The 14,298-nt window shown below is 55.3% G+C and overlaps 3 protein-coding genes across 4 annotated transcripts; 2 read left to right on the top strand and 1 right to left on the bottom strand.

Moving 5' to 3' along the window:
• Window positions 84–7,739, bottom strand: VAT1 (vesicle amine transport 1). Its single transcript, XM_005656949.3, has 6 exons — window positions 7,215–7,739; window positions 4,056–4,263; window positions 3,488–3,658; window positions 3,297–3,386; window positions 1,767–2,008; window positions 84–1,592 (listed from the first exon to the last, which is right to left on the bottom strand). Exons 1-6 carry the CDS (start codon window positions 7,620–7,622, stop codon window positions 1,509–1,511), a joined length of 1,203 nt encoding a protein of 400 aa, XP_005657006.1. The 5' UTR covers window positions 7,623–7,739; the 3' UTR covers window positions 84–1,508.
• Window positions 7,729–9,253, top strand: LOC102160370 (vacuolar protein sorting-associated protein 37C-like). The gene is made up of 4 exons (XM_021066306.1): window positions 7,729–8,333; window positions 8,432–8,655; window positions 8,781–9,091; window positions 9,226–9,253. The coding sequence occupies exons 2-4, from the start codon at window positions 8,620–8,622 to the stop codon at window positions 9,251–9,253; spliced, it is 375 nt and encodes a 124-aa protein (XP_020921965.1). The 5' UTR covers window positions 7,729–8,333; window positions 8,432–8,619.
• RND2 (Rho family GTPase 2) lies at window positions 9,114–12,722 on the top strand. 2 transcript variants are annotated; one of them, XM_003358032.3, is made up of 5 exons: window positions 9,114–9,363; window positions 9,822–9,909; window positions 10,722–10,831; window positions 11,540–11,674; window positions 11,894–12,722. In XM_003358032.3, exons 1-5 carry the CDS (start codon window positions 9,262–9,264, stop codon window positions 12,152–12,154), a joined length of 696 nt encoding a protein of 231 aa, XP_003358080.1. In that variant the 5' UTR covers window positions 9,114–9,261; the 3' UTR covers window positions 12,155–12,722. The 2 variants fall into 2 exon arrangements, with proteins under 2 accessions (XP_003358080.1, XP_020922624.1); XM_021066965.1 differs by lacking the exon at window positions 11,540–11,674 and having other exon boundaries at window positions 9,209–9,363.

Genomic DNA, 14,298 nt, shown 5'->3' with positions numbered 1-14,298 from the left:
GGGAGGAACCCCAGCTTTCCACCATCAGCACTAGCCTCGTACCACCTAAGCCTCCCCTCCACTATCACAGGCAACATCCAGGACCCAGGGTTTGGCTTTTTATTGACACAAACACAAAGGCAGCTTCGGTAATGGGGGTGGGTACACAAAAGCCGAAACTCGAACTTCACACGTTTAGGCCTCATTCAGACGATGATGGGCGGGGCCCCTCTCCTCCCTCCCATTGGCAATGGCTCGGGCACTAACCCTCCCTAATTCCAGATCCAAGAGCTGAGGGACTCAGGCCCCTACCCCCTGGAAGTCTCCACTTTGGTTCCAGTGGCCCAGGTCCTAAACCCCTGTTTTGATCCCCTGTTCCATCTCCCCACCCATGTAAACAAAGTTTGGGGCTGAGTTTGAAAAGCTGCCTCCCTGCTCTGAGAAGGCAGTGGGCCTCCCTTGACTACATGGGGAATGTGCTTTGATTTTTACTTTGGTCCCAGAATAAGAGACAGATGGCATTGCCTCTCAGAGCTCTGGCTGGTAAATGCCACACTTAGCTGCAAGGCTGAGAAAGCTTCCCCGCCTCTTTCTCCTCAACCACCACAGAGAAACGACAGCCCCAGAGACAGGACACGGCACGGGCCCACCGGCACACACGCAGATTTTTGGCAGTGTTGTGGGACTGGGGAGCAGCAAAACCCCAGCTCCAGCAGAACAAGGAAGGCACTGGGGAGGACAGGGGAACGGGGGTGTGAGACAGGGAGCCCCACATACCCTAGCAAGGTTTCCGCTGCTAAGGCACTGAGAACAAATCCAGAGAACTCAGTGAAGGGTGAGGGGGCTCCATGTCCCTCCCACAGAGCGGTGACCTAGGGGAGCAGAGCTGACTTCCACCCCTGCTGGAAGAGGTACCCCTGGTTGAGAGCGGCAGGACATCTGGAGGTGGGAGAAGCCCGATTGTGCTCAAGAAGTTGGAGACACGAGGACGAGGCCATGGGACAAGGTGGGCGCTGGCTGGCCCAAGTCGAAGGGACACTAGGGGCGACAGAGGGACATGCTGGATTCACACAGACTGGCCCCATATCCTGAGCTGACATTTCGATTCTTTGGGGAGGTGTGGGGCAGGGGCAGGAGGGGAGATGAGGCGGAGACGGAAGCACACCGGAACTGGACGGGAAGGGATTGGCTAACCTTGGCACAAAAGCAGCACAGCAGGCCCGGGGGGAAAGGGTGGGAGCAGGAAGCGGCCAGCCTCCCTCTGACCCTCCCTGTCCCCTTGGAAGGGCCCAGACATCCAAGTGGTCACTTCCCAACCCCTTTGGAGGGCAGGAAGGGGGGAGGGGGAGGCCCTGACTAAAGAGAGAGAACAGGTTGGGGGTTGGGGGGCTGTCATCACCACGGAGACCTTTGGGGAAGAGAGGGCAGCGCATTGTGATGGAGGATGAACCGCGAGGATCTGGTGGCCAACAGCACATGGCTTCCCAGCTTCTCTCTTCCCGGGCCCCAGGGGTCTCCCAGCCCCCAGCCTAGTTCTCCTTCTCCGGTCCAGGCACTAGGAGGACTTTGCCTATGTTCTTCTTCTCCTGCATCTGCCTCATGGCATCCGCCACCTGGGGAGGAAGACGAGAATCTGCTCCCGGCACCATTTGGCCCCTCTGGGGAGCCAGCCTAAAGGACCCAGCCCTCCTCTTCCCAGGAATCCGCACCCCCCCCCCCCGCCACCCCCCGGGATCCCAGCCTTCATGGGTCTACCCAGGCCCTTCCTGCAGAGGCATCACACTCACCTTCTCAAAGGGCCACACGGAGTCGATACGGGGTTTGATGTGGCCCTGGTTGTACAGAGCCACGAGGCGGGCCACCACACCACTGACCAGCTCCACCTCGCCGTCCAGGTAGCCCAGGTGGAAGCCGCACACAGCTCGGTTGGCCGGCAGCAGCTGCAGAGCCGACACGCTGAACTGATTCCACCACGTGCGCGCCAGGGCCATCAGGTTCCGCTTGGGACCTGTCAGCAAGTTGGCCATTCCTGAAGGATGAGGAGACACAGCCTGTGAATCCAGGTGCCAGATACACACCTGCATGTCTGGATCCATGCACATCTGCCTTCTGTAGGCCTCTTACAATTACCCATACTGGCGCTGGGGAGTTACAGGAGAACCTCCCACCTGCTGGCCTGGATGGATTCTAGCTGACTTAAAAATTGCTCTAATCTTTATTTATTTGTTTATTTTTGGTGGGAAGTAGTTTGTTTGTTTTTTGCTTTTTAGGGCCACACTCGCGGCTTGTGGAGGTTCCCAGGCTAGGGGTCGAATCGGAGCTACACCTGCTGGTTTACACCACAGCCACAGCAACGCAGGATCCGAGCCACGTCTACGACCTATACCACAGCTCACGGCAATGCCAGATGCTTAACCCACTGAGGGAGGCCATGGATTGAACTCATAACCTCATGGTTCCTAGTCAGATTCATTTTCGCTGCACCACAATGGGAACTCTGGGAAGTAGTTTTTTATTTTTATTTTTTTATTTTATTATTTTGATTTTTAGGGCCACACCCATGGCATACAGAAGTTCCCAGACTCAGCATCAAATCAGAGCTGCAGCTGGGGACCTATGCCACAGCAACTCCAGATTCGAGCCATGTATGAGACCTACACCACAGCTCATGGAAATGCTGGATTCTTAACCCACTTAGCAAGGCCAGGGATCGAACCTGCATCCTCGTGGATACTAGTCGGGTTTGTAACCCACTGAACCACAAGAGGAACTCTGGGAAGTAGTTTTATAAATGAAAATGCAGGAGTTCACTGCTATGAACAGCAAGTTAAGGATCCAATGTTGTCTCTGTGGAGTCACAGGTTCGATCCCCAGGCCGGTGCAGTATAAGGATCCAGCATTGCCACAGCTGTGGCTCAGATTCAATCCCTGGCCTGGGAACTTCAATATGGCACAGATGTGGCCAAAAAAGTAAAAAAGTAAAAAAGAAAAAAAAAATGCAGCTTGCCCAAGAAGCCCAAGAAGTAGAACAGAGGAAAGCAGACTGGTTGATATTGCATCAGGAATAATCCTCAACGAGAAAACAGAGAGAACACAGAACTTACTATGACTCATGAAAGAGAAGGACAGTAGCTGCACCCAGGAAGCAGCACCCAGGAAGGACAGTAGCTGCACCCAGGAAGCAGCTGGCCAGGACCGTCTTAACCATCATCCCTGCCCCCTCCTTCTGCATTCAAAAGCCCCAGGCCCGTATATCCCACTCCTCAGACCCACCCAGCTTCCCCTATCTTCCCCTCCATCCTGGCCCACTAACTCACCATAAATGATCACTTTGCCCATGGGTTTGAGGAGGTTGTAGCCCTTGGCAGTATCTGACCCACCCAGAGGGTCCATGACGATGTCCACTCCTGTTGCAGAGTAGGGGGCCCAGGAACAGCATTAAGATCCACAGATCTGAAGACCCTCTCTGCCCCATGCCATCCTACCCCTTCCTACACCCTGACCCCACCTTTGGGGGAGATCTTCTTGATCTCCTCTACGTAGTCAGTCGTGTGGTAGTCGATGGGGTGTGTGACTCCGTTCTCCTTTAGCACCTCATGCTTGCTGGCTGAGGCCGTTCCAAACACCGTCACATTCTCCACTGTACGGCACAGCTGCAGGGCAGCCATCCCCACACCCCCTAAAGCAAGACAATTTCATAAGGTGGGGATATGGAGTCACCCAGCTACCACTCTCCATTCTTGCCTCTCAAGGAACCACCCCACCACCTTCATTTTGCCTGGGCTTGTCCTGAGGCTTCACCCCCATCCCATGTCTAATTTCTAAGACTGAGAATTGGGGGAAGGGTGGCTGGCAAGGGGGGGTGCAGGGCGAGGACATGTTGCTATGGCTAGCACACCAGGCTGGACCTGGTGCCTGAATGTTACCATGGCAACAGCACTGCAGAGGCCTCTGGGCGCCACAGGCCAAGGCAGCTGGTGTTGCCATGACAACAGTCCAGAAATGCAGCAGGGAAGGGGCCTGGAAGGAAATCTGGGAGGGCTAAAGAAGGGGGCTAAATGGAGGGTGCCTGTCACCTGCAGCCATGTGTACCAAGACGCTGTGGCCAGGCCGTAGGTTGCCAAAGTCAAAGAGGACCATGTAGGCTGTGATATAATTGACCAGCAAGGCAGCAGCTTCTTCAAAGGTCATAGCCTCAGGCATCAGAAAGGTATGGGCTGAAGGCACAGTCACTTCCTCCTGCCACATGCCTGACCGGATCAACACCATCACCCGGTCCCCTACCTTGAGGAATGGAAAAAGAAATAAATCACTTTGCTATACACCACAAACTAACACGACACCGTACATCAACTATACTTTAATTAAAAAAAAAAAAAGAATGGAAAGAGCATCGTTCAGTTACCCATTCATTCACTCACTGGCAATTTATGACTTTTTATGACTTTCTGCTGTGCACAGGGCCCTCTTCCTGGCAATGAAGTAATAGAACAAGCAGCAGCAGTACTCATAATAATGGTAATAATAATAATATCATCAAACAATAACAATTTACCTCTACTGACTACTTATCAAGGGCCAAGTCCTCTTGTAAGTGCTTTACATATAAACAGTCAATTAATCCTCGCACTAGCTCTCTGAGGAAGATACCATCCTTATCTCCATCTTACAGACCTTACACTTTACTCTTGGGTAAGGTCCCTGAATACATTAGTTCGGGCAACATGAAGTATTGGTAAAGAGAGCAAACTGCTTTGGTTAAAAAAGGTGGGGGGGCTCCACTGCTTACTGATAGCATAACCTGGGACAAATAAAAATTATCTAAACTTTCTAAGCCCTAGTTTTCCCATCTGTAAAATGGGGCGGTTGATGAGGGTTAAGTGGCAAAAAAATCATTCAGTGATTTTGAGCCTAATGTCTGGCACATGGTAAGAACTTAGTTTTAGCTCATAATAATGACAACGACGATGATGATACGAGTAGCAAGGAGTGGTCACCAATCCAATAACTGAAGGAAGAGGGTAGTATGTGGTAAGGGCCATACTTAACCACAGGTAAAGGTTTCTGAGCAGTTAGGGCTGGGTGCAGTTACCTCAGGAGAAGTATTGGGGAGCTCAGAAAGAACCATCACCCAGACACGAGCTACACAATCCCACACATCAGGAAAAGGCATCCCCCCACCCACACACACCCCGACTTCCCCACAGCCTCAGCCACCTGCACAAGAGCCCTCTTGCAGGAGGGAAAGGAAGCAGAGAAAACAGAACCTTCCCCTCCATTTTAACAACTGGGGGCAAGGGGAGGATGGGAGAAAGGAGGCAGTTTCAGGAGGAAGGCCTCTCATGGTTCTCTGAAGAGCATGGAGAGGGAGGTGTGGGTGCTGTTCTGGGACAATGGAGTCTGTCTTGGTCCCTGCCAGGAATGATGGGAATTCTGTATATTAACGAGACTTGGGATGCAACGGGCAGGAGGATGGGACTCCCACACATACCCTTTTTCGTGTCCTCAAGCCCCCACACTCCACTGAGGAGGAGTACTGAGGGCAGGCTAGGATTTTTTTCTGTAAGCACTGGCCTGAGATGAGGCCTGGGGCATGGAAGCATCTCACCCCAGGACTCAGGACTATCAGACTCAGAAATAACCCCAGGAGAGCTGGAAAAGTATAGTGGTCAGTCCAGGTGGTGGCCAGTCCCAGGTTTGGCCCCAAACAAGGTCCACTTACCCAGGCTAATGCCTACCCCTCAGCCCATCACAGGACAGTCTCATGACCCCTCCCCAGCCCAGATATCAGGAGGGAGGGAGGGAGGGCTCTCTCCACAGAATCCAGCCTCTTACATCAGATTCTTGCCCTGGACAGGATATCCTGTATTTACGAAGCGGAAAGTGTGGGGAGAAGAGGTTAGGTGGTTGGCCTTCAACAGTAACATGAACTACAATTCCCTCCAGCACCCTCTACAAAAAAAAAAAAATTCCTCTTGGCATCTTCTCACAGTGGGGTTATTTAGAAGTCAGTGGAAAGGGTGGGGCAAGAGCTAAACTCAGAGAGAAGCCCTTTAACTAGGAAGGTGATGTTTGCCTGTTCAATAAATCCAAGAATTTCAGCTCTGGGATCTGGGACCCCCGGGTCCGGCAAGATGAAGTCTGCGATTTGATGCGTCTCTCTTGCAGGGACCTGATTTGAAAGAAACCCCTAAACAAATGACGTGCAAAGGCCTCACCCTGGGGCTCTCAAAAAGTTGGTTATTTGGAACTCTCTGGTGTCCGGGGTTGTGGCCAAGATTAACGATAAACAAAAAAGAGACGCAGACCGGCAGAGCTGGGCCAACCTGCTCACGGTGCCACACCCCCCTCCCCAGTCCAAACGGGCACAGGCCGGGTTTTCGAGGCGAGGGTCCTCTACGCAGAAGGCTGAGGCGGGTTCCGCGCAAAGTTCCCTAGGGCGGCCCAGGGTCGTGGTCCGCTCGCTGAGTCACCAGACACGGAGACAGGCCAAGACAAAGACACAGACACCCAATCTCGCCCCCCACCCCGCCCCATCCCCACCCTTACCCCCTTCCCCGCTTCCCCCCTTCCCCTAGATCGGCCTGGCAGTGTAAGGCCGGAGTGAGGGTGGGGGCAGTGGCGGGGGTGGCAGGCTCCCTCTCCTCCATGACGGGCGTGTCTGTCTCTATGGCCCTGCTCTGGGAGGGGCCGCCTCGCACTCCCACAGACCACGGGGCTGCATGTGACCAGGGCCCTGGCAGGGCCATGCGCCCCCGCCCAACCCCGACTACATAGCTCTTCAAACTCCCTTGGGGAAAAAGGCACCAATGGTCGCTCAGAGTCACAGATCGCGATTACCTACGGAGTGTTTGGTGGGCAGGGGTACAGGATAGGTTTTACTGGTGATGGGAGGGGGCCGTAGAGGTCATTGTGCGCATGCGCACAGGCGCCTTATTGTTTCCCACCACCCACCCACAACCACCGCCGCCGCTTTTGGGCGGCGGCCACAATTAAAATGTTTGGGAAAGAGGCAATTACTCCATCTGAAACCTCTACCCCCAAATATAAATCCAGTTTTCCAGGAGCCTCAGAGCACAGGCTCCTTTCCTATGCCTTCCACGCCCGTCTACCAGAGTCCATGCCAGTTTCCCCCGTCCTGCCACACCCCCGGCGCCCGCCCACTCTTGCCCCGCTGCCCCCTGGCCTGCGCAGCTTCTCTCTGCCCTGCCCAGTCCTGCGCTGGCCCCGCTCACCTTGCGGTCTTCGACTCCCTCGCCCACGGCGATCACCACACCCGCGCCCTCCATGCCCGGAGTAATGGGCAGAGGCGGCAGCCGGTCGTACAGCCCCTGCCGGGCCATAAGGTCAGCAAAGTTGAGCCCGCAGGCCTTGACGCGAAGCGTCAGCTGGCCCGGCCCGGGGGCCGGGGGTGCGGCCGGTCGGCTCTGCAGCTTCACCTTGTCGTAGCCGCCGAAGCCAGTGAGTACCAGGCAGCGCAGTGGTGGCAGCGGCGGCGAATCGGCTCCCTCGGAGACCGCCGGTGGCTGGGAGTCGCCGGCTGCCTCCGCCTTCGGGAGCTGCGAAGAGGCATCTTCTCCAGCCCCTGCTTCAGCTGCCGCCACCACAGTGGCCGCCTCGGCTACCTCTCTCTCGGCAGACATGGCTGGGACCGCCGAAGTGCGCGCACAACTGGACCGAGAGAGCAACGCGGGGAAAGGCGGGGCGCGTCAGGACTTGCTAGGGCAGCGGACTGCGAGCGGGAGGGGCGGGGCGCTGAGACGGGGGCGGGGCCTCGCGCTCAGACTTAAAGGGCCAGGGCCACCTTGCGTGTGCCGCGGGAGCGCGAAAGGTGGAGATGAGGGGGACGACCCACCCGAGGCCATTCTTGGGATCATGAAGGCCGCGAGTTAATTATTTACTCATAATAAATAAGTTATAAATATATTGAGACAGTCTGAAGGACGATTCCCAAAACTGAGCTAAATTTGATGGAGGGAGCCAGCCACCTGTGGAGTGGAACCCAAATCAAGTTGTTCCTTAGGCTCTGACTCTACCCTTAGGTGACCCATTCCGTGTGGTCTTGCAGTGACAAACTTGGAGCAGAGTGACAGAGCCAGCTGCCTTTGTTAAAGCATTGTGCTTCAGTTGTCCCTTCTTGTAAAATGGTGATAATGTTGCTTGCTCTAGTTATCTTTATAGGGTAAAGATAAAATTAAATCCTGTATTATTCTCTACTTAAAGAAGCGCTTTTAGGAAGTTCCCCTGTGGCTCAGCGGGTTAAGGATCCCAAGCAGGCTGCAACTGCCGGTCAGGTTCGACCCCTGGCCCAGGAACTTCTACATGCTGCGATTGTGGCCAAGCGCTTTTAAAAGGTAAAAAATGCCACGCGAATGCAAAATAGAGGTTTGATTATTGTTAGACTCCAAATCAAGCCTGAAATGACTTTAGCATTTGTCTCTGGCTCCCACAGGGCTGTCACTCTGGGCAGTTCTAGCTTCTTCCTTCTCCCAATCTCCTTCTCCCCGAAGCATCCACCAGAGGACGCAGCTTCCCCCAAACTTTCCACTCTGCTTGGCTAGAGAGACTCAGTCCACGTTTTCCTGCTACTCCGGGCCCGCAGTTAAATCACTGCAGCCCCAGACTAAGCTGTCCGTTACCATGGGAACGGAAAGCCATGACGTCACCATTGTCTGGGTGAGTGCGTTGGAGTCCATGCCTATACATTCCCAGGACTCCCTGCAGGACTTGAGAGTGGAGGAGAGAAAGCGAACCAAAAAGACTTCCTTTTCCCCCTACCTTCTCGCGCCCCCTCCTGCTAGGAAAGTGGACGGCTGCCCCCCGCGCGTGTCCGAACTACCACGCCGGCGACCACGCGTGAGCACGCAGAAGGCCCAAACCTCCCACCATACCCCTCAGAACTTTCCCCGAACTCCTCCTTGCCTCTATCCCCAAGGAAGTCAAGTCAGTCAAATAACGAGGCTCAGCCTGTCCCAAACCCGCCGGGGCCCCTCAGATCACACCCGCACGCTAGAATCCTGCTCCTGGGCCGCGGTTTCCCTCGGACCCCGCCCCGCTCCTCGGGCCCCGCCCCCCGGCAGCGCGGGCGGGAGGCGGGGCCGGGGGCGCGGCCGCCGGGCTGGGGGCGGGGCGGAGGGGGGGCCGCGGCCCCGGGCGGGGGCTCGGCGGGGCCCGGGAGATGCCGGTGTCGGCGGCCCGAGCGGCTGCAGCTGCAGCGGCGGGGGAGGCGGCAGCGGGGCCAGGGAGGGGGGCTGCGCAGGGGGCCGGCGCGTAGCCGGGACTATGGAGGGGCAGAGCGGCCGCTGCAAGATTGTGGTGGTGGGGGACGCGGAGTGCGGCAAGACGGCGCTGCTGCAGGTGTTCGCCAAGGACGCCTACCCCGGGGTGAGGAACCGACGTCTTGTGTGGGGGGCGCTGAGGCCGAGGGAGTGGGTGACTGGGGCCTGGGGGACGAACGGAAATGGGTGCTGGGGTAACCAGGGATCCAGAGAGAGGGGCTTGGAGGACTGGGGAAGGCGTTGGGTTTTCTGGAAGGACTGCAGAGGTTTGGGGTGGGAGGAATTGGGGAGCAGGGTGAGATGAATGGGGTTTGGGAGAACCAGAGGATCCCGGAGGGGGCGCTAGGGGAATGTCGAGGGTCCTGAGCTTTGGAGCAGGGAAGAACTAGGGCCTTAAGGGACTAGCAGAGATTCCGCTGAGGCAGCCGCTCCCAGGATCTCCCCTCTGCCCAACGTCCGACCAACTTGTGTCCTGGGGCTGGGCTGCACGGGGTGTGGGAGTGAGGAGGGCATTTGCCTGGGTGAGGACGGGAGGATCTCATCTTGACCCATCCGTGTCTGCAGAGTTATGTCCCCACCGTGTTTGAGAACTACACCGCCAGCTTTGAGATCGACAAGCGCCGCATTGAGCTCAACATGTGGGACACTTCAGGTAGCCAAATCCCTTGGGGTCACCCTGACTCCTCCCTGGGCTAGACCCTTAGGCTCCAGGTCAACCCAGCCAGTCCATCCAATTCCAGGAGGAAGGAAAATCAATGTCCTGTTTAAAGCCGGGGAAACTGAGGCAGAGCTTTCAGAGACACACAGAAACCTTGTCCCAAAGGAGAAAAGGCCCAGTATCTGATGCCTCAGCTGGATTCTGTCTACCTTGGAAAGTTGGGAAGGAATGGCTTTTATTTTGAACATGTTTCTTAAGAGATAGGGCTAGGTTTAGGAAAGATATTTAGAATTTCTTGGGGTGGGGGATGGGGAACTGCTTCTTTAGACTGAATTATGGAAATCTGAGCTCAAGTCCTCAGAGGGTGGGAGAGTTCTACCCCTGCCCCTTCCCCTCCTCCAAAAAAGGCGAGGGTTTTATTGTTTGTTTGTTTTAATTTTTTACTTGGCTCCCCTGGAGGGCTTTGGAAGATGTCTGTCCAAGCCCAGAAAGCACATTCAAAATTTTGTGAGAATGTTGAGAGATTTCATGAGCTTCTCAAGGGCTCAGAAAAGATTAAGAATGATTACTTTTAGAGAAACCCCTGGGGAAGTGGAGAGCTTTTTTTCTGCCACCTGACCCCTCCTCTGTCTGCTCTCCCCTTCTTAGAGAAACACAGACTCCTTGATGGGTAGTAATCCCTGCTCTTTTCCATTCTCTGCTCAGACTTCCCTGACAGGATGGCTAAGATCTCCCATTCATTCCCTTCCTGGCCTTCCGCACGCTCAGGATCCTTGTCTGTCCCCTCCCTCCCTGTCTTCTCTCAGGTTCTTCTTACTATGATAATGTCCGGCCTCTGGCCTACCCTGATTCGGATGCTGTGCTCATCTGCTTCGACATTAGCCGACCAGAAACACTGGACAATGTCCTCAAGAAGGTGGGAGCCTGGGGAAGCAGGACAGCTAAACTGAGGGGGACCAGAAACCACGGTCCTGACACAACATGAGCCAGGAGGAGGGAGTTACAGCTGAGCATGGCCATCAGCTGGAGAGTGTGTGAGGCTCTCATCCTTCTCCATCCACTCCTGACTTCCTGGAAATCAGTCCTCAGAGCTGGATATGGCATCACGGGGCAATGGGGGACAAGAAGGAGAAGGACCGAAGGGATTCCTTGTCCACCCTCCCCGTCTCCTTGGGTGTGGGAGCCCCAGATGGAGGGGGTGGGAATGCTGCTGCAGGAGCTCAGGACCCTGTGGTCTCCTCTCCAGACCCCTATTTCCATGAGAAAAGTCCATGGTGAATGTACCGAAGTCAGCTAAGCGAGACCCAGGTCCTGGTGTGGGAGGGGAGGGCGAGATGGGTCTGCTCCTAGGAGCAAATTCGGAAAAGAGGGGGAATGGGAAGGTTCCAGGCTGGCAGAAACTTCGTGGCCACTGAGGTAGAAACGGGGCCCTACCCCACCTACCCCAGCCCTCAGCTCCTCCCCTTCTCCCACACTCCTTCCTGCTTCCAGCCCAAGCCCACCATTCCTACCTCCTTGCTCACACATGGGAGAACCCCGTGCATGGCTTCTGCATGCTGTGAGCAAGGGTTCACACTGTGCTTCCTTCTACCCCTGCATCACTCTGTTTTCTTCCTCCAAATAGTGGCAAGGGGAGACTCAGGAGTTTTGCCCCAATGCCAAGGTTGTGCTGGTTGGCTGTAAACTGGACATGCGGACCGACCTGGCCACACTGAGGGAGCTGTCCAAGCAGAGGCTTATCCCTGTTACACATGAGCAGGTGGGACCCTTCCCCTCTGACCTAGTCACAGCCTAGACCTCTTGCCTCTGCCCCTCTCAGTCTCTGATTTGAAAACACCCTGTTTGGCTAATCCCTTGCCCTGGCCTCTGACCTCTGACCCGATCCCTTGACACCCCCACCCCCACCCTCAGCTTCCCTGCCCCTTCATGAGCTGCTGGCTGAGCCCCCTAACTCTCTCCATGCACTGCATCCTTCTAGGGCACTGTACTGGCCAAGCAGGTGGGGGCTGTGTCCTACGTGGAGTGCTCCTCCCGATCCTCCGAGCGCAGCGTCAGAGATGTCTTCCACGTGGCCACGGTGGCTTCCCTCGGCCGTGGCCACAGGCAGCTGCGCCGAACTGACTCGCGCCGGGGACTGCAGCGTTCCACTCAGCTGGCAGGACGGCCAGAGCGGGGCAATGGGACCGGGAGTGAGGGCGAGATACACAAGGATAGAGCCAAGAGCTGCAACCTCATGTGAGGGGCCTGGTGGGCCAGAGTGTGAGGCGGGGAGGCGTAGGGCACACTTGTTCCCCTGCTGGCCCCTGGCTTCCTGACCTCCTGATTCTGGCTGGGACTTCAAGGCCAGTGTGTGAACAATTCCCTTGGGCAGGGGAGCTGGAGACAAGAGTGCCGCCACTCCCCGTGTCCTCATTCTGCTCCTCCTCATGGCAAGTTGAGGGCACTAGCAGGGAGGCATCTGGGCTGGGAGCTGGGATGGGATGGGGCGGGGGCGGGGGGACAGCTGGCATCAAGCAGTGACATTGGTTGAGTCTCAGTAAATGAAGGGTGCCTTCCCTCCCCACCTTCAGTCCCCATATCCTGGTCCTGGCTTCCTCCCCTAAGGAAAGTGTCCATTCTCTGAGCTTCCCTCTTCCTTGCCCCTCACGTCTACAGCTGTTCTCACTCATCCTAACCTCCAGGCAACATGCACTAAATTCAAAAGCAAGTTGAAAAGCCTTTACCCCCAACTACCCACCAGTCCTAGCTAGCTCCCTCTCTCCCATCCCCCAACAGTCCCTAAATAAAGCCCGTGTCCATGGAAAACTGCTGTGGCTTTAGTTTGGTTGCTTTCTAAAGGAAAACAAAAACAAAACAGGAGTTCCCATCGTGGCTCAGCAGTTAATGAACCCAGCGAGTATGCATGAGGACGCGAACTGGGTCCTTGGCCTCCTTCAGTGAGTTAAAGATCCGGTATTGCTGTGAGCTGTGGTGTAGGTCGAAGGCTTGGTTCAGATCTGGCATTGCTGTGGCTGTGGCGTAGCCCAGCGTCTACAGCTCCAATTCGATCCCTGGCCTTGGAAACTCCGTATGCTGTAGGTGCAGCCCTAAAAAAAAAAAAAAAAAAAAAAAAAAAAAAGATAATAAAAAAATAAAACAGGAGTTCCCGTCATGGCGCAGTGGTTAACAAATCCGACTAGGAACCATGGGGTTGCAGGTTTGATCCCTGGCCTTGATCAGTGGATTAAGGATCCAGCGTTGCCGTGAGCTATGGTGTAGGTCACAGAGGTGGCTCGGATCCCAAGATGCTGTGGCTCTGGTGTAGGCTGGTGGCTGCAACTCTAATACAACTCCTAACCTGGGAACCTCCATATGCCATGGGAATGGCCCTAGAAAAGACAAAATAAATTAATTAATTAATTAAAACAAACACCAAAAAACGAAACAATCTACCAGTCTCCAGCAGCAGGAGTGAAAGTTAGACTTCAGGATAAACTGCCTTGTTGATGCCCACAGATGACGTACAGGAAAAAGCTGTGGGTTGGATCAGCAGTGTCCTTTTAGGAGCCAGAAGTGGGAGAGTGAGCTATCTTGGGAATATTCATCTCAGCTAATGAGCCAGACAATCCTAAAGCCATTAGAGGGTTTTAAAGTGGACTGATGTGCAATTCATTACCCAGCCCAACTGGGGCCTCCTGCTAATGTGGAAGGGGTCCTGCTGAAGTGGTCCCGGCCATCTCCAGCTTCAGCTTGGACTCTGCTAGTGCCCTGGGAGTTCTGGGGGAGGGAGGGCATCAAAACCTCCATATCTAGAAGCTGACCCTGGGCAGAGTGAAGTTTCCCAAGGGGACAGTAGTTTGATTCTGGAGTCTTCTTCAAGTCTCTCCCTCTTTCCATCCTGAGCTCCTTGATTCTGGAGGGATCTGTGAGTTGGGGGTCACACCTCCCCAACCCCCTAGAGAAGGAAAGCCAGTGGGAGGGGGCGGCCAGGGCCCTTGTCAGCAAAGACAGTGCTGGTCTGTTTTCTCCAGAGTCTGGTTTCACATTGTCCTGTATTCCCTCTCTGGCTCTGGTCCCACTGGCCTCTTTTCGGTGACATTCTCCCCCAGGAACCATCCTTGGCTCTCCCCTCCCCCAGCCCCAGCCAGTTTCTCAGACACACTCTGGAAGACCCTACCCTCCCATCTGCTAGGATCCCCCTCCCCCTAATTCGCAGCCCATCCCTTTCTCATTCATTCAGCAAATGTGTACTAAGCACCAAGTGTGCCAGACAGTGGCTTAGGATTCTCAAAGGACCAATCTCTGGGCTTTGGAGGCCAGCCCCGTGGGGAAGAGAGGTACCCCAGGTGCAATGAGTGCCTTGGCTTGTGGGAGCTCCTTAGAGCCTCATGAGCCTGTCCTCTG

The sequence above is a fragment of the Sus scrofa genome, chromosome 12 (assembly GCF_000003025.6).
Source record: "Sus scrofa isolate TJ Tabasco breed Duroc chromosome 12, Sscrofa11.1, whole genome shotgun sequence".
Taxonomy (NCBI): domain Eukaryota; kingdom Metazoa; phylum Chordata; class Mammalia; order Artiodactyla; family Suidae; genus Sus; species Sus scrofa.
The sequence above is the reverse complement of the archived record's forward strand: the minus strand, read 5'-3'. Positions and strand labels throughout refer to the sequence as shown.

Excerpts from the sequence above, each read along its gene's own strand:
- VAT1 (XM_005656949.3), bottom strand. The coding sequence starts at position 7,622 with ATGTCTGCCGAGAGAGAGGTAGCCGAGGCGGCCACTGTGGTGGCGGCA. Across the intron at positions 4,264-7,214 it reads AGGGAGTCGAAGACCGCAAG|GTAGGGGACCGGGTGATGGT; the intron begins GTGAGCGGGGCC and ends CCATTCCTCAAG. Across the intron at positions 2,009-3,296 it reads GGGCAAAGTGATCATTTATG|GAATGGCCAACTTGCTGACA; the intron begins GTGAGTTAGTGG and ends CTCATCCTTCAG.
- LOC102160370 (XM_021066306.1), top strand. The coding sequence starts at position 8,620 with ATGGGAACGGAAAGCCATGACGTCACCATTGTCTGG. Across the intron at positions 8,656-8,780 it reads ATGACGTCACCATTGTCTGG|GAAAGTGGACGGCTGCCCCC; the intron begins GTGAGTGCGTTG and ends CCCTCCTGCTAG. Across the intron at positions 9,092-9,225 it reads GCGGGGCCGGGGGCGCGGCC|GGGGGCTGCGCAGGGGGCCG; the intron begins GCCGGGCTGGGG and ends GGGGCCAGGGAG.
- RND2 (XM_003358032.3), top strand. The coding sequence starts at position 9,262 with ATGGAGGGGCAGAGCGGCCGCTGCAAGATTGTGGTGGTGGGGGACGCG. Across the intron at positions 9,364-9,821 it reads CCAAGGACGCCTACCCCGGG|AGTTATGTCCCCACCGTGTT; the intron begins GTGAGGAACCGA and ends CCGTGTCTGCAG. Across the intron at positions 9,910-10,721 it reads CAACATGTGGGACACTTCAG|GTTCTTCTTACTATGATAAT; the intron begins GTAGCCAAATCC and ends GTCTTCTCTCAG.